At 44.6% G+C, this 25,084-nt stretch overlaps 1 protein-coding gene across 2 annotated transcripts; it reads right to left on the reverse strand.

Annotated features, from left to right (window-relative positions):
• Positions 1-946: 946 nt before the first annotated feature.
• On the reverse strand, positions 947-24,101 carry RFWD3 (ring finger and WD repeat domain 3). Of its 2 annotated transcripts, XM_041458974.1 has the most exons (13): positions 24,048-24,101; positions 21,463-21,844; positions 19,811-20,049; positions 18,017-18,114; positions 17,724-17,921; positions 15,442-15,533; positions 13,150-13,264; positions 8,293-8,521; positions 6,960-7,110; positions 4,518-4,694; positions 3,695-3,909; positions 3,218-3,435; positions 947-2,566 (listed from the first exon to the last, which is right to left on the reverse strand). In XM_041458974.1, the coding sequence occupies exons 2-13, from the start codon at positions 21,840-21,842 to the stop codon at positions 2,423-2,425; spliced, it is 2,256 nt and encodes a 751-aa protein (XP_041314908.1). In that variant the 5' UTR covers positions 21,843-21,844; positions 24,048-24,101; the 3' UTR covers positions 947-2,422. The 2 variants fall into 2 exon arrangements, with proteins under 2 accessions (XP_041314908.1, XP_041314910.1); XM_041458976.1 differs by lacking the exon at positions 24,048-24,101 and having other exon boundaries at positions 19,811-20,044; positions 21,463-21,830.
• Between the last annotated feature and the right edge of the window lie 983 nt (positions 24,102-25,084).

The following is a 25,084-nucleotide window of genomic DNA, read 5'->3' on the forward strand; positions in this document are numbered from 1 at the left end:
TTCGTGCCTGAAACACCAGCAAAACAGCTCAGCCTCTCATGACAGCTGCCCTGCACAATGCAGAGACACTGATTTCTTTCATCCTTCCATCCCAAATCTGCCCCTTTGACTCCAGAGATGAGCAAATATTTAATGAACACATTTGACCTTTTATCAGCACTCAGTGCTGATGGCTTTCTGCACACCAGTTAGGTGTGGTTTCCTGCAGCCTGCTGCAAACTTGGGAGTAGGACAGTGTTACAAGGTTTCTTCACTTATCTTTGAACATTTGCTGACACTCTAGGTTTGAAAACTGAGAATGTGAAGTGTTATCTTCCGTTATTTTAATAGCATCTAGGTTTGTATCTCTTATTCCTGTATGGTGGCATAAAGTAGAAAACAAGTGTACCCAGAAAATCAAAAATCAAGGGACTACCTAGAAAACCAAAACATTTTCATTCTTTTTCCTATGTTTAAAACTTTTCAAATTTCTTGTGGTAAGATGGGGTTGGAGTTGACAGAACATAAATGATGCCTCAAAATAGCTGAGAACAAGAAGTCATTGTACTAATATGGCAGAGAGCATCGTGCTCCTTCTGGTTTAGCTGTTACCAGAGACCTTCTCACAGTATCATTCTACCAACCCTTAGTTCCTGATCATTGTTAAAATGCCAAAAATTCTCATATCAGTGAGTTGTTTTCATTTAAAAGACATCCCATGTGTGTAGCCTGACCTCGCTCAACCCTTTTCTTTCCCCTCACCTGGCTGGATCAGGATGGTTCAGCGAGGACTCATTCACTAAATACCTTCATTATTTCAGCCTGAAGCTCAGTGTGACCTGGAAATAATACAAAGCAAGAGAAACCTCACCTGCATAAGGCAACCCTTGGTAATGCTCGTAAGACATCCAGTGAATGTCACTGAGACCTACTTTCAAAGAACAGCAGCACCATTTATATTTGATAATAATAAACACTTTATTTTTACAGTATAAAAATATAGGAACAAAATACTGTACAGAAAAATATAAAGTTAAGTTGAGATCTTCTCAGTCCTATTTAAGACAAACAGGATCACATTGTGCAAGCCCCAGCCTTCAACAAATACAATTATCCTGGCAGATGAAGTGGTGGCACACTCAATCTGAATGGCACAGCTGCTGCTCACCACATCCAGAGGCAGAGGTGTGCCAAGGGATAACCTTCCAGCACAGGGAGCTTGTCCTGCAGCTTCCAATATCCTTGCAAGTTTGACTTTGTTACCTATAAGATGGAACTGAAGTCTCCCTCCCTGATCTGACCTGGAGATGAGTACTTACAGTAAGGTGCTAAGAGAGCACCTGCCCACACTTCCCTGGCTGGGATCCCACCCCACAGGCTCACATTTACACAAACCAGTAGCTGCAGCACGCTCACACAAACACAACTGGAAGCTCTCTGTGACCAGTTGGGGAGCTGTAAACTGTCAGTTAAGGAAGACAGAAGGTCAGTAAAAACAAGCTGATGAAATCCCTGAGCTTCCACTGGTTCCTCAAAACAGAAAAACTCCAACTCTCCTATCCCCAAACAGCAGAAGCAGCCAGCATTCTTTTCCAATGTACTGGCTGTTTCACTACATTCCTGTCTTTAAAAAAGAACACTGTGGACTGCAGCAGCCAACAGTACAAGAATCATCTTGATCTTCTTTACCTGTACTTCTCCAGTACTGTTTTCATTTTCCACAACCAAACCGTCCAAGTTTGCTTGCAGGTAAAGCAGTACAGAGAGAAGGGAAAGAAGGCAGAGAATTAAGGAATTATAGTGCAAATTATATGCTCATGGAAAAAAAAAAAAACAGGAAGGAAAAAGAATCTCTGTAGATTTTTCAAGCCTGTTCTCTCCATGGCCCCAAAACAGGATCCATCCTTGTTAGGGAATAACTCCCAACTGACCCTAGACCTTCAACAGAACAGTGGGAGTGTGCTCCCCACAGCAGTGAACTTGATTTCACACTGTGTATCAGCAATGCTACAAGATGCCTTTTCATCACCCAGTAATCACGGCACGCTTCCACAAGAAAGTGCAGTGAGAGTCTCAGGTCTTCAAGCTCCTCTTATTTTATTCATTTGTAGCAGAGATTTGAAAGTCCCAGTGCTGCATCCACAGCGGAAAAAAAAAAGTGCAATAACACACTGGAGACACTCCAGGAACTATTGCTGTGCTGAGGCAGCTTGTGGAGTTTGACTAAAAAAAACTGACAAAAGAAGAAATAAGGGCAGGCCTAAAGAGGAATACAGAAGAAGAAAGGAATTGCTCTGGACACCAGCACATCCCAGTTCCTCCCCACTCACAGAAAGGTGCTGTAATGGATCCTGTCTCCTGTAAGCAGCAAGTGCAGGACTGAACTCTTGTGTAGGGTTATCAGCAGCATATTTGGACAGTCTGTGGCAAGTGTAAGGACAGCTCACTGCCATTTATAGATATTCACCATCTTCTCTGTCAGAGTAGCCAAGAGGTGGTTTTGGTTCACTTCCAAGGGGCAGATATCCAGCACAGGCAGGTCAGCTGGCAGCTTCTGCAGCAAGGAACCACTTCCAGCATCCCATAGCTGTGGGAGGGACAGACAAGGTCAAGGACTGCAGGACTCTCCCCTCCTACCCAGAACAGACCTTCCTCTCTCCAGAAAAAAATTTCCTCAATTTACTCATAGGACCCTTTCTCTACTTCCACACATTGCTTGATTGGTTTTTAACAGACTTGCAGCACAATGCCACCCTGACCCTCTCTGACCCCACTCATGAGCTCTCACACAGCCTGTTGTCCATCATCTGGACAATGCCATCTGTCTTCATTTGGGCTGCTTTTTCACTCAAAAGGCAACCCTTGTCCTCTTCCCATCACTCCTAAAAAGCTTGCATCCTTCTCCCACAGTGCTTACCACACTAACTATCCCACTGAGTCTGTTACACCACTCAGAGGGCCCAGTTGTGCCACTGTGCCCAGTCCCATTGCCCTAGGGGACAAGAGGGGCTCACTGCCTACATGCCCTTTGATGGATGGGGACCACAGGCCTTGCCTAAGACTGGGAGTCCCACACTATAAGGAAGTTCCATCTGCCACAGCAGTACAACAGACCAACTAGCACAGGGTAATGTGCATGACAATTCCCACCAAATCACACTGATGCTGTGACTGAGAAGGCTTCTCTCCTAAGAACTGCAATAAACCCCTATACCACACCGAAAGGAGCAAGACATACCAGAGCAGAATTGGATGCCTCATCACCAGCACACACAAAGACACTCCCATCATCCTCTGGGCTCTGAAAAATGGCATTTTTGGTCAGCAACTTGCAAGTGGGACCAGCACTGAAAGTCTGAACTGGGTTAGAAGAACACACCACATCTTCTGAGCCCTCTGTCAGTGGGCTGCAAGTCAGTTCCATCATCACACAACGCATACATGGGTTATTTTTACCTGTGTAGTAGAAATAAAAAAATAACTTTTGAAGAATGTACTCACAGATAGGCTTTATCTGTAGGAATACAAGCAGCTCCAGCCTGCCACTGCCTCCTCTTGCTCACCCCCAGTTTTTCTCGATGTGCAGATGCTCATTGCTCTAGTAAGAGCAGGTGCTGTGTTTCTGCTGTGCCCACAGCACCAAAGCTGCTGCTGAGCTCAGCCCAGAGCAGTGAGAAGCAGAGGTCAGAGCCTGCAGAGACACCCCAGTACGTACCAGGCCTGTAGGTGGCCAGGCAGTGCCGTGTGTTGATCTCTGTTTGGAGATCAATGCAGCCTCCGGGTTCCAGGGCCAGGTGATGAGGCCGGTAGGAGTTGCCAGCTTTCTGTTCCCAAAAGCAGGCTCCTTCCAAGGTCCCAGCCAATATCCCACCGTAAGGCAGCGAGGCTGAGGCCATCCGGGGCAGGTAGGACAGTGACACCATGGGGCACCTGGAAGGGTCATTGGCAGGAGTCAGAGCTGTCAGCTGCAGCTCTGCTGGTGTCCTGCTGCAGAGCTCCAGTTCTCCAACTGCATGGCAAAGAAAGGGCCTAAGCAGGCTGTGAGATGCTTCTTCAAGCAAGGAGTGCCAATGGATGTGTCCAGTATAAATTAAATCCAGCTTAACTACTGAGCCTTATGTTTTACAGAAGCAGCAGACAGCACACATCAGATGAGTGCAAATCAGCAGAGTATAAGAAACAGAAGCATCAGAATTTCACATCTCTTCGTAATTTGTCCTTTCAAAATTAAATACTAAACCCAGCTCCAAAACAAATTCAGCTCTTCTGTTTATACTGCACCAGTGGGTCTATTTCTGACCCTTGTGTGCCTTAAAAGGAGCACAAGTGCTTGGCACCTGCATAAGTTATATATAAACACCATACAACCTTATGAGAGACTTCTCACATTTGTGCTAAATGTGAATTTTTGAACAAGAGATTTACATAATTCAATTTTAACTATTGTAACTGTTGTGTGATTTATGGAAGAAGCTACATTTAACTTAATGTATATTATGTTTATTAGTTGAGAGGAATGATAAATCCTTCTGCCATACCTCGACTTCTGAGGGACCAGTTCCTGGACATGAGAGTTTGTGTCTCTCAGATCATATATCATGATAGAGCCATTGACCAATCCAGCATAGACATAATTTGTATCATCCAGACACCAGCAGCAGCTCCACACGGGACGGCCAGCATTGTATGTCTGCACCACAGTGTTTGTTGCCAAGCTGCAGAGGAAAAGCAAAGTGATGGCCAGTTGCACAAGTATCTACTGATGAGAAAACTGCACAATTAAAGTAACCTAATCTAGCTTTTTAAAGTCTTCAGACAAAAGCATCTCTCTTTAGACTGAATTCTCAATTGACTCCTCCTTTACTCTAGACATGAATCTAAAAACCCAAACAGAATAATCCCTTGGATATCGTCAAGTGATTTATAATTCTTCCAGGCCAGTGCTTCTTTTTCCAGTTTGATCTTTGGAGACTGGAAGAGGAAATCTCACAGCAGGGTCTCAGCTGCCTTACTGGCAAGAGAAAGCTAAGTTACTTTTCTGGAAACAATTAGGAGAAGAAATGTTGGTGTAGTCCCGTAATACCACATATTCCTGAGATCACAGGACTCCTCTCTTCAGATTACATCCCTCATTAATTATTTCCCCTCTTTTTACACAAGAGGAACGGTATATATGCCTCAAAAGAATCCAGTTTAAGCAAGAGTGAGACAGTGAGTGGCTAAGGACAGTTGAAAGTACATTTATAGTATTAATTATTCCTTCTACAAATCAAGTTTCTAAAGAAGAGAGTCCACAGAGGGGCACAACCCAGAATAGCAGATGAAGCTGCTTTCAGATCAGGATGTATTTGCAAAGGGCAGCATTGTCAACATGCATTTGCACACTGAGAACAGCACAGAAGACTGCACATATCAAAGCAACTCTGGATATCCTTTGTAACACATGTGCTGCTCCCTGGGGAAGATGATTATGCTCAGGACTCCAGAGAAACAAGTAATTGCTCCCAGGTAAGTGTAAGGAGAACAACTACAAAGACCTAGCTGGGGAAATGGGGAGTTTGATACCAGAGCAGTGACTGGGTCAAAACAACAGGAGGAAAAAAAAAATCCAAAATCAAACAAACTCACAGTGCTATTTTAAACAACTGCAAGCCAGAGCAGGAGGCATAAAGGCATCCTGGATAATTCTTCTGGGGAGGATGACTATGAAATTAGTAACTGGAGAAGAAAGATTGCCAGAGAAGGACTATTCCTTCAGAGGAGGACTGAAAAAAGTATGGAAGATGCTGCTGAAGCCAACACCTAACTCCAAGACACTCTGGGATCAAGCACAAAAGAGGAGGATCACAAGCTCTGATGCAGCCAACCAGGCAGTGAGAGGCAGACATGGAAGTGTCTGGTTCCTTGTTGCAGTGTCTGCTAACTCTTCAGATTAAAGCATGAAAATTATCAGCCTAATCAGTTAGAAATCTGACAACTTGATTTGAGCATCAGAGACAGTTTTGTTTACTTTTAACTAGTCTAGCAAACGTTTCAACATGGTTACAGGAAAGAAACATTCTGTACATTTCTGTTGCAGGATTAAGTTCTGCTCATTGCTTCACTTGTGGGAAAGAATTGAGACTAATTAGTAAAAAAACAGACACTTATCTTGCCTAATCCAATATTGACAGACAGATTGCACAGAGATGTTAATATAACTCAATAAGAATCAATCAGCCAATAAAGTTTTGAAGCACTGTAAGATTAAGACTGAAGAGCAGCAGAACAGCAAGAAAACACACTCATAAGCTGTAAATTCTAACAGGACTGGACATATTTTTCTCTCTGTCTCTGCATAATTAGTCTCCAACCCGCTGCTTTAAGTCTCTGCTAGCTCTAGAGAGCCTCTAGCACATGCTCAACAGTGCTGTTTATGCATTTCATATCCCAGATGAATTCCATGATCTGCAAAAAGTTTAAAATCAGTAAAGTCAACATCCACGCAGAGAAGGAGGAGCCCTTATTTCTGCTTTATGCTGTACAACTACAGCATAAAGTAGTACTAACTACTAATAAGGGGTAGTACTAACTACTAATAAGGGGTAGTACTAACTACCCCTTATTTCTGCTTTATGCTGTACAAGCTCTCACGCCTCACATTTCCCTGTAGCAACAAAACCAAGTGGACAGTAAATATCATGTCTATATATTATGTTATTTATTCTCAACACAGTTGGCCAATCCATACTGAATTACTTGTTTTCCATGGGAAAATAATCAGAGAGAGGTAGCTCCTTACACCTCCACCTTAAAGATGCAAAAGCAACAATAAGTCCTCCCCTCTGTCAGTTCCCACATGCAGGAAGAACATGCAGACCTGATCTCATCTTTGCAGCATCTTTCAGAGAGCAGAATAGCAAGTGCTGCAAGACAGAACAAAATCCAAGCCAACCTCTTGCACACAGCCAAACTCTGCAGGGACAGGCAGCAGGGCTCACCTGGTGAGTTTGAGAGTGTTGTCCAGGGCAGCAGAGAGCATCAAACCATCGGCTCGAGTGCCGAAAGCCAGGCCCCGAATCTGTTTGCTGTGGATGGGGATGTACTGACTGCTCTTCAGGTTGGCCAAGCTCATCATCTTAACACCACAGCCTGCCACAGAAGAAGGGTAAAGCAGATTATTGAGGAGCAGCATATGCATAGAACTGGCTACTCTATGCCAGAACTACAAAGTCTGTATTGAAGCCTGTGGTGGGATGAACATGTAAATTATTTGCTGTTCTGGGTAAGAACTGCCACAAATCATTCTTTAATTCAAACGGCAACAAAGCTAAATCCTTAAGGATCCCAGTCAGCAAGAGCAAATTCAGTACCAGTGCTACAATTCTTGTTACAAGGCCTGCTGCTCTTTAGCCAGCTTCTTCAAAGACACTCTTGCAAAGATAAAACCACAAAGAACAGGATTACATGGCTATTTAAGAGAACAAGCATCACAGCAAAGAATGGTTACAGGTGAACTTAACCTGTGTGCTACAAGAGTCACCACAAAGCCTCCATTCAGAGATTCAGTCCTGGCTAAAAATGCCAGAAAAATGAGACCAGTTAAATGCAGAAAACCACTTTGTTATGCCTAGATAAGGCACATTAACCTCAAACCCATTAACCAAATAAAGTAACTTTCATCAGTCAGAAAGCATTTGCAAATAAGCACTCTCAGACTCCTAATGCCACAGGCACTGCACTGAAAAAGCCACTGGCACTGGGCCAGATGTCAGGTCACTGGCCCCTGGACATAACAGCGAAACAAAACCGGGGCTCCCTGTGACTTCTTGGCTTCCTATTTCCTCATTAGGGAACAGCACACTTCAGACATTCATGTTAAAAGGAGTTTGCTTTTGGTTGGGTTTTGCTTTTTTTTTTTAAGAGTACTGACAAATCAGCTGCATCAATCCACCTACACTTTGGGAAGCAGCTCTCACTTAACCACTGGAAGCTTCTCTGCAGGCCCCACTGCCTGGCCCCTTGTTCTTTCAGAAGGTTCACCTTTGCAAGGATTACAGACACACCTTCTACCTTCCTGTGGATGTGACATTCCAGCAGGAGGGCTGCAGACCCTCTGCTAGGACTCTGCCATAGAAGTTCCAGGGAAAACAAGCTCCTTTGCTAGGCAGAGGTTTCCAGTGCAGGGGCCAGATGAAGTATGGGGAGTCTTACGAGTATTCTCAGTCTACAAGGCACATGCAAAGGCCAAGCAGAAAAGCAGGGAGCAGGGACAAAGCAGAAATGACATTAACTTGTACTTCTGAACTCCCAAATGTTGACTTGCTTAATTACCAGGAATAAAAGTAGACTGTGGAGAAGGCTGTGATACCACCAGACAACTCAGTGAGTCACAGTATGCCATCACTCTGCAGTTCCCAGTCTGAGACACCAAGAAAACCTTTTCCAAGTGGTACTTGCGCTGGCTCTGGCTGGAGGGGAGGCTGCCTGGCAGGCAGGCACGGGAGCTGCCAGGCTGCTGCAAAGTGCTCACATTGTACTGGGCCACCAGAGCCTTCAGCTCCTGCAAAGAAAAAGCCCAAAGAGCTTTAATGCATCACTGGCAGTGTAATCTTCTGTGCTCTCTGCTTCAGGTGCTCCAACTGTACTTGTTCTCAGATAAAAGAGGGAAATATAGTCCTCTTCCCATGCTATTCCTGAAGTACTATATTTCTAAGTTCATGGCTTATGACAGTGAGCAACAGAAGCATACAACTGCTGTGTAAATACTGGCAAAATGTATTCAAAGTCTGTTATTGTATGTATTACACCCTGTGAAAGAGAGGACTCTTGGGCAACACAGAAAAGCCAGTAACAACTATTACCAGATCAATGCTGTTTAGAAGAGAATGAACTGCCAAGTATTATGAGCCCCTAAACCACAAGAGAAAGTCAATTAAAACCATTTTCCAGAATTTCCAGAATACCCCATAAAAAAATAAAAGCCCAAGATTCAACACAAAGGGCGTTGCAGGAAACAAGTCAGTCTATTTAATGACGATGACACTGTTCTTGTAAACCCTGTGCAGCAAATTCCAGGAACAACACAACTCTCAAGAGCTCCAGCTCTGTCTTCTACCACCTCCTCCCCTTTTTTCCTCCACCTCAGCTGATGAATGCTCAAGGATATTCAGCAAAGGCATGGATGGCCAAGAACAGCTTCTGTGAAGAACAAGGTATTCCTTGAATTCCTTTTTCTGCTGAGATCATCGGGGTGAGGTGGGAATGGAGCTAGTGGCATCAGCATATTGTGAGTCAACTAGAAGGGTCCCTTCCCAAAAAGTATTCTGACCATCTTGTAATCCAAGGTCAAAACCAGACAATACAGAATCTCAGGGATATTTAAGAGGGAAGGTATACTGAAGGAAAATTGCTACTTGCTTTCTGTTGTCTGAGCAACGCCGGGTCTGCTTCAAACACTATGTAATCTTTAAACAATTAAGGGTCATGAGAATGATATTATGAATATATCAGTAATTGCAAGTCAGCCTCAATACTGAACCAGCCACCACCACTGAACCTGCATTGAAGCAAAGACACCAATTTTCAAAAAGGCAAGATCAAAGTTCAAATTCTACATTAACAGTTACCAAGACCTGTAACTTTTGGAAGCTGCTTATGAGAAGAGCAGTTCTGATACTTTACAGAGGTCTGATCTCCTTGGCTCCAAGCACAGTGCAAATGTCCCAAGGGAATATAAAAAAAAAAGGAAAAAAAATTAAAAAAAAAAAAAAGAAAAGTAAGCTGGAGACTCCAGATCATCCCATTAGAGCAAGAAAAGACAAAACAACCTGGGCAAGGAAGAAGGGGTGTGAGGGTTGTCAGGATGCTTATGATAAAAGCTGTAGCTTCAGGCTTAGACTAAGCAGTCAGTCAAAACACAGGTAACTTAGAAGAAAGTAACTTCTAACCAAAATTTTAATAAACTCAGTATTTCTAAAAGGTGAGGGGGGGAGACCACAACCACTGGGGATGAGAAGAGATTAAAATTATCTGTTGCTCTGGGGACCTTACAAAACTCTCCTTGTCACCTGCACTCAACATTCAACTTTCACACAAGTTATTAAAAAGGAAACCAGGCAATTAAAATCACAAGGATTATTAGTACAATGTTTACATTTAAACACAATGGACAAACCCAGCAGAACCAGGAAGTCTTACTGGAGGCACATTAGCAAGGTGATTAAAAATGTTCTGCTGCAGACAAATTCCACTAATTGTGCTCAAAAGAACATTCTGTTCATTAGGTAAAAGCCTATACTTTCCTTTAAGATTCTTTGCAGAGTTTTCCTGATGCCTGGTGTCAACTAATGGCCTTGAGAGCAGACTCCTCTCTCTGCACATGCTATGATTGTCTCTCCATTTCAGCTCGCCTTTGCAGTGATGAATGAACACAGTCACACTGAGGGGAAAGAATGGGTTATAGGGCTGAAGTCTTCCTGAGGAGCATACAGGAGAAGGAGCACAACGAATAGGAAAGGAAAACCACCTGCTACAATAAACTCAGAACAGTTTTGAGTTATTAGGTTACAGCCCCAATAGCTGCTATGAAGCTTTCAAGACAAAGGCAGGTATCAATGACTGTCACTCTCTGGCTGCTTCCCACAGAGCTCTTAGAGAAGCCACACCTGGCACCTGGCAGTGCACAGCCCCAGCCCTGCCTTTAACAGAGAAACACAGGACAGGACAACCTCAAGCTGTGGTGCAGCACTGCAGACATTCCACCTTCCACCTCCATTTGGGGTTTGTGTTCAAAGGACATGGAGCATTTCTAACTGGTTTCACTATGAACAACAGCAATGAAATACCAGCTTCCACTTCCCCAGACATCAGCTGGAGGTGAACAGAGAGATCACAAAGATGAACAATTTTTATTCAATAAAATAATTAGCCTATTTTTTTCTAGAGGTATTGAATACACAGATCTTTATTGATATTTTGCCATTCAATTATTTTTTGGATGCTCTGAAAATCCTATTTTAAAAAACCTTTTCCATTACATCAAGAAACATAAACTGATCTCTGCAAGGGTCACAATTACATTTGCTTTCTTCTCCACAGCAGCATGCAGTCTCCTGTAATTTCCCTGCCAGTCCTCCTTTTCTTCCTCCACACCCAAACAGAGCTACTGCTTCCCATGTGCAAAAATCAGATCTCCTACTCCAGCTGATCAGTGATATTACTACTAGAAGGCAGAGATGGTTTGCTTATCACTAGCTACTTTTACTGAAAATGCTGGCAGATTCAGGAGGAGTACTGCAGTAGCTCACATTTAATTCCCAAGTTCTTTCTGCTCCCAAACGAAAAATATTAGGTAAAAGGTGTCAGCAGCATTGGTTCAAAACACAAGCCTGAACCTCTGTGTGGTGGGCAGGACACAGCTCAGCACAGCCCCCACTCCTGAAGGATTTCTTCCAGAGCTCTCCTCATCTTCAAGTTCATTTCCTCATGTATTTTCATATAGCTAAAGACTTAAAAAACATCCATTTCCTAGTCTCAATAACATTACATACTTCAATAATAAAGTACAATGAACAAGACTCTTAATGGGTAAGAGCACAGAAAAATACAAACCTAAAAAAAGGTCATAACTAGTGCCATGACTGCTGCTGAGCACAGCTCAAGAGCATTAGCAACAAAAAACCCTGAAGAGCCCAACCCCACACTGCAATCTCCCAACCAGGGCTGGGCTAGAAACCTCCCAATCTAAATACTTCTGTGCAAGTAGTTATTTTACTCTATGACTTCTCATAAAACAAGGAACTCATTAGGCATCTGTTCAAAATGCAATCAAACAAGTTAAAGACTTTTGTGGACTTCCTGCTGACTTTTTTGCTCCCCAGTATATTGTTTTACTTTCAGTTTATTCACAGTATAAAAAAGCAGCTTAAAATTGCTTCCAGCATTTGCATTAACCACTACAGTACAATGATAAATGCAGTAATAAATACTGAAACAGAGCTTAAAGAACACAGCATACTTAATCCTTATAACATGTGACTTCAATTCAGTTAGACTGGATACTCCATCATTTAAGACCAAATGAATTGCAGGAAAACATTATGGACTTGCAATTTTATCTTATTTGCATTTTTCTTAAGCCAAAGTTTGAAGTGGACCAATTTTCTTATTAGTGATGATGAGCAAATGGCTTCATGCAGGAATTAGGAGAATTTATCAAGCCTTATCTTATGTCACACAGGAAGACTTCAGCAAAGAGGATGTTGTTTAATGTACAGATATGAATATCCAAGGCTAAAAAAAAATTACAGGAATAAAGAAAAGCCTAAAAATAAGCAGGCTGCTAGACAGTGAGAGGATATCATCTGCCTCATTCAACAAAAGGTAGCAAACTGGCAATGAAACAGACTTTTGGAAAACCTAGTAGTGGTGGAATACACCAGGTAACTCACAGTTGGAAGCACTGGCAGAGTCCATAATTTATAGGAATCCTGAAAAAGCAGCTAGGATGGGTTACAAAATATCTCAGTATTGCATAAACCAGAAGGAAGCAGTCATTCAACAACCCATCATTTACAGTCAGTAATTTGTGCTCTAAGAGGTGCCTCTCAGCAGCTGCCCAGGCCATGTACAGCATCCCCTATCTGACAGGCCAGGTCCCAGGGTACCAGAAGGTGTTAAACTGAAATGTTGACTAACCTTCAAAAAAACCCAAACCCTTAGGGTTTTTTTTGTTTTCTTTTGATTTTGCAAGTACCATGCCTCTTCACAAACTGCTTCTCAAAGATTCTTGACTAACTAGTGATAATAGGTTGTATTGCAGGTTTACTACAGAGATTTCCAAAGTTTATTTTGATGAGGAAGAGGAGACTAAGTCTGGTTCTTTATTATCATGCCTTTCCAGGCACCAGAAAACCTGAGGGGGAACCTGCAACATCAGAAGCCAAACAACTCTAGTGCTGTGCTGCAACTTCAATTAAGTCTTAAAAGCAGAAGAAAAAGTCAGAGTTTTTGTAGCACACATGAATATTCCAGCCCAGCATGTCTTTACTAGCTTGAGACGATTCACCAATTGAGTTTATTACATCTTGATGATTACTAAAACCGGTATCCTGTCTTCTCACCTCTAAGAGAAGATGGAAAAGGCAGGCTGGAGAGAAAGAAACACTGTATTTGTAGCATGAGACTCACCTGAACTTGCTTGCGGAGTTTGCTGCATTCATCTGTCAGCACCTGGAGCTGGAGACGGCTCTGTGCAGATTCCAGCTCCGCCTGTCTCCGCAGCATTTGCTCCTTTTCTAAAGAGCTGGAGGAAGAAGAGGAAAGCAATCCTTAGGACTAGGTATTATCTTGGACACTTTTCTGTCAGCTCCTGCCCTCTGACTTCATCCCACCATATGTCTTGTTCAGGCAAATCCACATCACAGAAAACCTGGTACTGTACTAACCCAACACATTCACCTTGAGAAATTCAGTTATGCAGTTGTTCTGAATGACTCACTTCAAATATTGTTCCAACAGCCTTTCTCCTCATCCTCTCCAAAAGGACTAATTTGGTAGAGGAGAGTGAAAGAGAAATCAATTTTCTTTCCCCTACAGAAACACTTAAGCAAATCCTATACCATCATGTCCATGTAATAAACTGTGTCAGTAACACAGCACATCATAATTATATAACAGCAAGATCTTCAAGCTTGTCTCTACCACCAGTAGCTAATCTTGTAGTTTAGGAAAATATATCTGTAGCAGAAAAAATGATACAGATAAACTCTCTGTGGATGCCCATAAAGAAGACCTACTTACTACCTCACCTTGAGCCCAAAAGTGCACACACATTATTTAGCAGTACCACTTTAGTTAGGTTACTTGAATTTATTTCTCTTTCATATAGGCTTACATTAAGGAAAAACTAAAGTGGGGAGAAAAATACCAACACTCCTTAAAATTAGCTGTACACTTGGTCTATGATGCCCACTGCATTCTGTACGTCAAAAGCTGCAATATTCCAGTTATTTCTGTCATTCATGTGCAGGGAGCTCTAGCTTGCCTAAGCATTTTGCAAATGCACAGACCTAGCCTTGCATGTTCCAAAGCACAGAATTCTGTCATTTCCTTACAGGCTCCAAAGCACAGAATTCTGTCTTTTCCTTATATCTTTTTAATATGAATTTTTTTCCTGTAGAAGAAACAGGTGAAATGCCTACTGAACAATCACAAACACATTCTTTATGTCAGTACCCAAAGGCTGAAGGCTGGTGGGTTTTTTGAATGTGACAAACAAACCCCATGATCTTATACCTAATTTAAGACTATGTGCAAACAAGACTAATGCATGCACACACACATCTCTGCTCCACTCATGGCTGTGTGCCAGAAGGCAGCCACTGCCAGCAGCTCCATGGACACACAGACAGTCACTGCTCCCTGCCTTACAACAAAAACAGGAGGCACAGGAGGGGCAGGGCATGTGGGGAACGGCTGCACTGAGGTTCTGAGACACAAACAGAAGTCAGACAACTACCCCTTCATGACAGATAACAAAATTTACACACCCAAATGTCTTCTGTGCTTTTGGCAAAAAAAAAAAAAAAAAAAAAAAAAAAATCATTTATTTTTCTGTGTTAATCCAGTGAAAGAAGCATCACCCTTCTAAAGGTACACTTCAAACACCGTCAGCTGTGGCAATCTGGAAAGAAGAGAGATTCTTCCCTTCCTGACTGTTACTCCTCAATCATTTCTGATCCATAATTACCAGAATAGTGAGGTTTCTGTTGAAAAACTGCCTTGAAAGAACAGTGGCATAGTTGTAGACATGTGAACAAACCCCAATTAAATTCTATTCAACACAAGACTCAGAAGAACTCAGATATCTGCAGCCTTTTAATTTCAGAATAGTATCTGTGACAGCATCTTACTGAAAAGAAATGAGTCCCCATTTTCATACCTGCTTTTCCCTTTTTCAATACAAAGTCTACATTTAAGTTGGAAAGGGAAGTGGGAGTCATAGTAATGCTTGCTGACCTTTTGCAAGTAAAGCTACATGAAGAGTTTGACAAAGCAAGATGGAAAGTGATTCATATGAGGTATTACTCTGTTCAATGCATACAGAAAAGGTGGAAGAAAAGGTCAGCTATTCACCCTCCTTGCATTCCTAACCATGCCTTGCTTTTCCCATCTAATGATGAATTAGCAATATACAGCTTTTTGGCATCAACTTTGCATGTTCTCCCATGATAACATTTTGAGATATAGCACAAGACAGCTTTTGCTGTTTCAGGGCCACAAAATGCAAACTCAAGAATTCTGTTCTAAAATGAAATTAAGACACGCAACACAACAAGGCCTTGGTTCTTTAAGGTAGCTACACTCCTATAAACCCCAAGGGAATGCACAAATTGCTTCAGACCATGCAGGAAATGAAAGCAGGGAGTAGAAGGCAGAGTGCAGCTTTCAGTGCAGGCACCTTCAGCGGAGGCTCCGTACCTTCTCATGCGCTCCTGCTCGCTGGTGTCCAGCGCTTTCAGCGTGCGCGCATACAGGACCACGATGTCGGAACGCTTGGCCTTCTTATTGCACTGAAATCAAACACAAACTCAGCTCATCTACAGCAATTTAACTATCCAAACTATGCACCCCTACCAGTCCCTAGGTATGGTTTTATTTAGCTCTGAAAGGAGGGGCTTTCTGCTGGAAAACAATGCCACAAACACAAGTTTGCAAGATGCTCCCTCATACAGACACCGGAGCTCTAAGCAGGGCTACAACTAAAGCTGCATATCCCACTGCACCTTTAATAATCCATCTCCTTGCCTCCCACTAAATGCATTCTGCTCATGCACCAGCACAGCAGCAAGGTCAGGTAAGTTCCAGGGACTTTTTTGTCCCAGATCAGACAAAGAAGTGAAAACAAGAAGATCTAGAATAAAACATCAGCCCAACCTCAGGTCTGAAGACACCAAGACTTGGTGCTTGATCAACAGACAAGGATTTAGGAACCCCTGAATATACTCCAAACTCTTATTTCTGTACTACATTCCTTTAATTGCATTGTACAGGCCCAAATCCATAAAAGTTTTCCAGTGTTGCATGAAACACTGACATCTCACTGACTTCAGTGACACACAGGGAGTCAGATATTTCGATAATTTTGTGCATCTAGCTGCAATCATTTAGTACATTATATTCACCTTAAAAAAAAAAAGGCAAGCTAGAACTTGCAGATGGCATAATTTCTTCCAAGTTTGTTTTGCAAATATTCTTTGTTGATAAGAAAAGAGGCAGGTGAATACTCAGATCAAGTAACCTCAGAGAAACATTAAATTACTGTGTAAGGTTCCAATGCAGACTTGTCTATTCCTTAGCAGCACAAAGTTATCACAAGCAATAGTCTCAGAGCAGAAAACTTCCCTCCCTTTGTAAAAACTGTAGTAAATGGCCAAAAAGTTTTCCTGGCAGCCAGCAGCTGCCACTGGCAGGATCAGGAATGCTGCAATTTCACAGTAACTCACACTCAAGCCACTTAGTATACAGACCATGCACAGCAACTCTGGGCCATTGAGCCAGAGAACACCCAGTTGCAAAGCAGGGGGACTGAAAATGAAGGGAAGGTGATTTAGCTTCAAGGTTCTCTCCAGAGCAAGTTATCCCAGGAACTTTTTAGTATTTGTATCATTGGAAGAGAAAGAGGGAGCAAACAACCTTTGAGATGTCAGTGTTCAAGAAGAAAGCAGTCACAAAATTCCAAAGAGTAAATATGCCAGGCAGGTCTCAGAATTCTGTCTGGGCCTGAAGTGGGGGAAGAAAAGCTTACACAGAACTGACAGGGGTAAGAAAAATCAACTTTGGGCCTTTGCTATGGCAACAGGGATTCTTTAGGTTTAGTCATAGCACACGTCAAGAGAAAGTTTTTTGTTGAGAGGAGGGAATCCTGCAAAGTCAAGCAAGAGTACAGAAGCTCTCAAAATGACAAAGCCAAAGAAACCCTGGGCCTCCAGCCACCGAGTCGGAAAGTGCCAGAACTGAATCCTATTTACAAGGTACTCATTGACCTATTTTTTGTCAACATTCCTTCATGGAAAAAAGAAGTAAGGAATAGAAACATATCACATAGAAGTGTAGACCTTATCGAAGGAGATCAGTATTAACCATGGAAAGAAAGCCTTCAAAAGCTGATTTACCACTTGCAAAGGGACAGTAAAAGATGTAACCTGGTTCCCAGTTTGCTCTCTGCCAGCTTCCTAAACAGCCTGGTCCTCTTAAAGGCTGCAAAAGCAGACACAGCTCAAATCAGAAGATTAATCAACTGAAAACTGAATTAGATGATCTTTAGGATCCTCTCCAACCCTAACCGTTCAGTGGTTCCAAAACAATTCTCAGACACATTTCCTGTCCAATAATACAGTCATTATGCTTAGTTAATTGTGTCTAGGAATCCATCTGCCATTTCCATTCCAGGTGGTTCTCTCCAGGATCAGACTGGGGCATTCTGAAACCATTTCCACATTTAGCACTTGAACTCTCAAACCTTTACATCTGCTACTCACAAATGCTCTGCTTCAGGGAGAAGATCCAAGTCATAACCCATCCTTTAAAGTACTGCTGGTTGTTACTGGCCTAACATCAAATTAACGGTGGCGTTTGTTACTTCTGACAGCAGCTTCACGCAGCAACCAGCAGTAACACTTACAGTGTTACATCTGAGGCACAAGTTAGGCACACACACAAGTGCTTTCCAGTGCATTGTGTTCCATGAACAGCCACGTTACCTGAGGGCACTTCCCTGCCTGTCCCCGGAGCCACCTCTCAATGCAGGTGTAGCCGAAGAGGTGCCCGCAGCGCAGCGCAGACAGACGGTGGTCCCCAGCATTGGTCCACTGCTCAAAGCAGATTGCACAGGTATCTCCTTCCTCCTCATCCAGAGCTGCAACAGGAACTGATGGCTCCAGTTTCTTTAGTGGAGTTGTCTAGGATTAAAAATTAAAAAAACAATACAACTGTTACAGAAAATGCAGCATTTATCGTATATAATCTGTCTCCAAAAGCATTTAGTTCACCTTACTTGCTTTTGCTGGACTTCAGCTGCATCCTCATGACTTTCATGTACTGCAGAAGCTTGAGACAAAGCTTGAGGTGGCTCTGCTTGTACCTGACTGGAAACTGAAGAAAGCATTGCTTAAATAACCTGATTGATAATGGGGCGAAAAGGAGATTTCCTGCTTTGAAATCATCAGGGCACAGGTTAAGTAGTGACACAGCACAGGTTCTTACAAAGCTTCAGATCAGTGCCCTGGACATTCTGTGTAAGGCCTTCTATACATGAACAGTAGTGCTGAATAATTTTATGTTTTCTTTTATGAAAAGCAACAGAATATCAGCGAAAAATGAGAGGTCTTTTAAGGACAGCAATAGTTATCAGAATTTTCCAACCTGCACAAAACAAACAGACCTGGTCTACACTTAGGCTGATGTAAGATTATATTCCTGCATCATTATGCCCTGAGAAAGACAGACACCAATACCAGAAGTTGCTTTGCCAAGGGATCTAAGCATGCATATTTCATGTGCCAAGAAAGCATTTCCCGTATGCTGGCTGTCCATTCACTCTGACTTCAGCAGTTCTCCAGCTGGTAATTGTCTGAACTACCAATTCTGCTGGTATTCTCCCTCTGTTTTTGTGGTGGGCCTCTGTCAGCCCATCTGTTCAGGCATGGGCACACTGAATTGCTATGTGGAGATCACCACCACTAGCACAGCAAAAAAGGAGCAGAAATCACTGCCTCCCCTCTAGCTCCTGACAAAACAACAGTTATTAATTACATTTCGTAATCAAGGCAGATATGCTCCATCCAGGGGAAGTATCACCTAACCCTGGCTAATGTCAATAAAGTTTTCAGCCTCTGTGATTCTGGGCTGTAAGAGGAGCCACTGGCTTATATAAGCAACAAGGGAATTCCAGAAAATCCAGCAGAGAGCATATGTTCACACAATAATATACAGCACTTAACAGCTTGAGCTCCTGTCATGTGTAAAACTAGCCCAGAGCAAGCAGAATGGATCTGTTCAAAAGACATCTCATAGATGTACCCTTTTAAAAAAGGTAATGAGGTGGGCTGGCCAATCAAAATCAAAACTGAGGGCAGAGAGTCAATCATAAGGACATTCCTTAGAGACTGAAGTAAAAAGATATTCTTGTTCTTGTATTCTCTGGGCATCAATAACCTTGACTAGCAAGTTAACTATTCGTCACTCTTACATAAACTGTGCATGCTAATCACAAAAAATGTCACTGAAGTGTGTGTCAGCCTGTGAACACGCGTTTAGATAAAGAATTGTGAGACAGAAAGAAATGAGGAAAGAAAAACAAAAAAAGCACCACCATCTCCTCAGCTAAGTGCCACACAGGAATGAAAAATAAAGGAAGCACACTGAAATCTCAAATAATTAAAAAATACTGAATTAGATCCTTCTCTGAAAGTACTTGCTGATGTCCAAGCTGTGACCTGATGTCTTCAATAGCACTCCTTAATAATACAGAAGAGTGGAAGCATGGCAAGCAATAATCTCTAAATTTAAATTACAAATAATCCTGGAAATGCTCAGAATAAGTAGCAGTCTGCAAACACAAAAAGATTGTATTTAACATTATGGTAGCAATCACCCACTGCTGCTGCTGCTGCTCTTAGGAGCTGCTTGCCAGGAAGCCGTGTGGCAGCAGCCTGCTCCTGTCAGCTGTGGGCACAAAATCTCCGAGCACCATCTGTTGAGAAGCTCGGAAGGATTTCCCTGCTCAGTTTTCAAACAGCAAGAAAAGTGTCTGAAATCAGTCTCTACACAGCTCCAATACAGCACAAACCTCCTGAGCTCGCTGCTGGAGGAGTCTCCTGGGCTGATGGTAACACAGGTGCTGCTGTCTCCACTGCTTCCTCCTCCTCCTCCTCCTCAGTGCTGCTGTCAGAGTCACTCACTTCTATTGTCTCGGCCGGGCGCTGTGCCTGGGTGTCCCTCCCAGCACGGGGGAACTCCGGCTGTGGAACTGGTCCTGCAGATGGCTCTTGGGTCCTACTGAGCTGAAAGTAATGGTCCAATGCTGCCCTGAGTCCAGACATGCAAGAAACAAAAGCCACAGTCATTTCAGGTAAGCTGAAGACTCACCATGTTTCCCCATGAATGTCTGCAGGAAAATTCCCAGGCTTTGACTGCAGCAGGAAGGTGTCACTGTTATCAAGTCAGGCCTTCTCTGGAAGGGGGGCAATCACATGGGATAGACCACGTTGTGAACAATCAGCAGGATCAGCAACAATTCATTTTGCTCAGTTCAAAGAAAATCTTCTCATTACAACAATGATATTGCCTTCTTTGGGGGGAGAAGGGGATGGTGGGGTTGGAGAGGAGAAAAACAAAGTAGCATTCACTAATAATCCCAAGGAAACTCCTAATCTGTCTCTCCAACCATAACTCAGCCCTGGTTCCTGGAGGAACTGGTACTGTGAAATGCATACCACCTGGATCAGAGCCTCATTCCATTGAGTACTTTGAGCTCAGTCTTTCTACTATCCCTCTTCTATTCAACTGGAACTTCATCCCTAGATAGAAACATCCTCCCCTCTCCCCCATCAGTTCAGCTATCATCTCAATTATCTTTCAGATTCAGAGGAGTTTCTCGGGTTGCCTTCCAGGCCTAACAACTACAGTGACCTTCACAGGCAATCCGAGGGCAAACAATACAGTTGAGTTTAATCAACTGGGAGGAGAGGAGCTCTTGGTCTTGCTGAATTTAAAAGCAATGCTTCAGTTAATTATAATTTCACCCTTGGCATGTACAAAAGCCAGAATGATGAGAGAAAAACAAATAAACTAGAAATTTGGATTTCTTTCTGGCTGGAGAGTATCCCCACTCATCCCCCTTTAATACCATCCAAATGGTATTAAATAGAGAGGATTTTTTGTCTGAAAGTAAAAAACCAAAAACCAAAACCAAACCAAACCAACAACAACAAAGCCCTACGGAAAAATATCAGCTTGTATGTCTGTGAAAGTTTCTGCAGCAACTGTCACCAGCAAATGTAATCAGGCAGACCCCAAATCAAAGGTGAAATGCAAACCAGAGCACAAGCTCCACTGAGCTAAATGCTGGCTGGAACTGCTGAAAATCAGTACTGCAGCAGGAATCATGGACAGGAATCTGGCTGTGCAGAGGGAACAGCAGCAGCACAAGCTCTGCAAGCAAAATTCAAAATGTAGATGGACTCAGAAGGAAACATCATCCCTGCCAACATACAAAACAGGGGGATTCACTTAACAAGGGCAAAGAACCAGAAGAGACCAAAGACAAGAGATCAGAGGTTGCTGTGCTATTACTGAACTTCAGAGGTAAGTGAGGTACCCTGGATTTGGCCCCAGCCACACACCTGGGCTGGGCTCTGTGAGCCAGGAAGCAAGGACCTTTTGCACTGATGCTGGACTCGATCAGAGAGCAGCTCAGACCCAATTTCATTTCTGCTTTACCTGGCACTGCTTGTCCTCTGGGAGCCACCAAGTCTGTGCTGCCTGCGAACTCTCCTGGCCTGCGGGCGCTGCGTGAGCTGCAGCACGGGCAGCGGCTGCTGCTGCTCCAACGCCCCTTGCAGCCTCTGCAGCCCACGGGGGGCCCTGGCAGGACTCGTCTGCAGGTCAGGCTCTGCAGCTGCTTCCCCTGCAGCAGCGTCGGGTGTGGCATCAGCATGGTCAGCAGGAAGGGCTGCAGCGCTGCCTCCTCCTTCCCCCAGCACAGGAATGTGGGAGGAGAGCACCGTGGGACCAGAGGGCTCCGGGGCAAACGTCTGGAGGGTCTCCACTGAGTAACCAGCCACTGGTTGGAGATCAACTTCCATCTCTTCTTGAGCCATTTCTGCAAGGAGTTGAAGAAAACTAGTATTTACTTCTAAGTGTACCCTACTTGTAGCCTGACGGTAGCAAGAGCCAGGTACAGCACTCAATGACTAAAAATGTTTTTAGAATTCAGAGTCAAGAGAAAATTTGTCCTTTGCAGCAGAGCTAAACCACAAGTCAATACTCACGTGTGAGCTGGGAGCACCCTCCCAGAGTCCTGGGCTCAAAGTCCTTGGCTCAACAGCAGCTAGCACCAAAGGCACATTGCAAAATCAACTTAAATAAGCACTTGGATGAGTATGTAAAGTTAACGTTTTCTTGCTGCCCTCATTTACTTGCCAAGTAAATTCATGTGGATCTTGAAGAACAGTTGGAAACATCTGAGATTCTCCAGGTGAGCAGCACTGCACAAGCACCCACAGATACAGCCAGAAACAAGCTCTGTGACACAGCCCTTTGCTGCACTGCTCTCCTGACTGATGTCCAAGTTTCTTCAGATAAAATTGCCTTATTGTAACAGATCACTGTGACCCTTACCACAGTGCACTGAACAGCCCTTGAGGTATTTACAAACACCAGGTAAAAACCAGAAAGGGCATGACAGCAGAACATGTGACTGAAACATTACTGGTACCAAATTATCTGCAGCATCAGCAATTGTGGATCCATATTTAGCCCAAGATTGCATAAACATGAAATTTGCAGTAAGACTGCAAATATATTTTGCAGTCTTAAAGGATGATTACCCTTCTACATCTTTGCCATATGGATTTCAGGTCACCTCCAGAACAGGAGTACTACCTTAGGGTTTGAAGAAAAACAGAGACAACAGTTTGTGCATTATTAATTCTCGTGCTGCTGTCAGCCACCAAATTAAGAGCACTTTGGCCATGCTGTTGTGTTTACAGCACAAAAAAGTTCAAGATTATCTCATTAATTGAATGAACAGATTCACCAAAAACTCAAAAGTCCTTTATTGGAAAAGGTGTGTAGATTAAATTCTGCAAGGTGCTGGAAATCATTCACATTCTCCAAAAAGTAATTAAGCAATCATTGAAAAGCCTGGGGAACTGCAGACCTTTAGCACTATTCAGAAGCCCAAAGCACAAACACCAGTTCTACCAAGCTGGCAAAATTCACCCAGCTAGGGCTGTATAAAGAGAACAAATGTTGGCTGTGTATAAAAAGTAGCTAAAAGATGTATACAAGAATTAATAAAAGAGATTGTACTAAGGCTCAAATATTTTCATAGATATTTTAAGGAAGTCTAACTTACGAATTTCATCATTCTTATCCTGATTGCCAATTCAGCCTAAGCTGGGTCAAAAATAGATGCTACCACCTCCCACCAGAAGAGCTGCATGGCCAAGATATGGTCGTATTCAACAGTCAAGTATTGCATCTCTAGTACTGTGTTCATGTTCATGATAGAATTGCCACCCAAAAGTACAATAAACCCTTTATTTTCACCACATAGAATCACGATGTTAAGAGGTTAATAAAGGCACAGTCCCGGCCCCTGCCAAGGGCAGGGACATCTCCCACCGGGCCCTATCCAGCTCCTGGCCTGGAGCACTCCCAGGGCTGGGACATCCACAACCTCCCCGGGCAACACGTTCCATCGCCTGCATTAACCGTAAGATTTATAAAAACGTCAATACCGGCATTTTCACGGTTAAATCTCGGAATCTGCCCCCAAGGATTATCAGCGAGGCCTTCCTCCCGCCGGGCAGCCGGGAACAGGAGGCTCTCCAGCAGCGGCCTGCCTGGGCCCAGGGAGGAGCCCCGGAGCGCCGCGCCGAGCGCTCGGGGCTGGGGCAGCAGCCTCCCCTGCGGAGCGCACCCGGCCCGGCTCCCGCCGCTCCTGCTTCAGCAGGGAACCAACAGAAACACACGAAACGCGCGCTCCACAAGCGGGGATTCTCCGCCGCCTCCTTCGCAGAGCTCGCAGATTTTAAAGACGAGCCCGTCACAAAAAGGGCACGGGAGAAGGATACACCACCTCCGGCAGCCGCAGGCAGCCCGAGCGCTCGGGGAAACGAGCCATGCTGGGGAACTCGGCCGGGCCTGGGGATGGAGCTGTGCCGGGACCCCGGAACGGAACCACCCGCCCGGCCCCGGGGGATGGAGCTGTGCCGGGACCCCGGCCCGGATGGCCCGCCCGGCCCCGGGGGATGGAGCAGTGCCGGGATCGCCTCCCGGCCCAGCCGCCCCTCGCTCACCTCCGCCGGGCCCAGCCGCCCGCTCGAGCGCCGCGCCGCCCCGCCCCCGCCGCCCTATTGGATGGCTGTGACCCCCGCGCCGGTCGCCATTGGGCGAGTCGTAGCCGTTTCCGCCTTCTCATTGGCCATTCGCTCTGTCCGTCTGTTCAACTGAACTGGGAGTGACTGGACGAGAGGCAGGGAGGTGCTGCGTGCTCTGATTGGTCAAAGCGCGGCAGTGAAAGCTGGCTGATTGGGCAACGAGAGCTCTGACGGTATAGGGGGCGGGGCAAGAGCAGGGGAGCGAGTTTTCATTGGCGGAGACGCCGCGTGGCGAAAAGAGCGGGAACACAGTTCATTCAAACCGGGGAGGGGGCGGGACCCGGGAGAACCGGGCGAGCTGGGGGGGATCCGGGGAGAACCAGGGAGAGCCCCGAGGTGAGCCGAGCGGAACCGCAAAGGATTTGGGGGAAGCGGGGGGCCCGGGGAAGGCGGAGGTGGCCCCAGGGTAGCCCGTGGGCAGCGGCGGGGCAGAGGAGAAGCGCAGGCTGGGTCAGGTTGGAAGGGAGCGCGGTGAGTCCTGTGATCCCAGCTCCCTGCTCAGGCAGGATTGTCCTAGAGCGCTTTCACAGGATTGCATCCAGGCGTTTCTGGAGTATCGCCGGTGAGGAGAACTCCACAGCCTCTCTGGCAATGTTCCAGTGTGTGATCACCCACACAGGAAAGGAGTTCTTCCTCCTATTCCAGTGCGAGCTCCTGTGTATCATTTTCTGCCCCTCGGCTCGTGTCCTGTTGCCGGGCTCCCCCAGCAGAGCCCGCTCCCTCCTCTGCAGCCTCTCTTCAAACGGGGACAGCGCTGACGGGGTCCCCTCTCGGCCGTCTCTTCTCGGGGCTGAACAGGCTCAACCCCTCAGTCATTTCTCGTAAAAGAAGCCGTGTTCCATCCCTCTGCTCCCCCTAGGCTTCTTGACAGCCTCTCTTCTTGAGTCGCCTCTCTCCCCAGCTGCCTCCAGGGCTGCCCAGGCAGGCCCGAGGGTGTCGCACACAGAAACGGGCAC

The sequence above is a fragment of the Pyrgilauda ruficollis genome, unplaced genomic scaffold (genome assembly GCF_017590135.1).
Source record: "Pyrgilauda ruficollis isolate IOZ18807 unplaced genomic scaffold, ASM1759013v1 scaffold13, whole genome shotgun sequence".
Classification (NCBI taxonomy): Eukaryota; Metazoa; Chordata; class Aves; order Passeriformes; family Passeridae; genus Pyrgilauda; species Pyrgilauda ruficollis.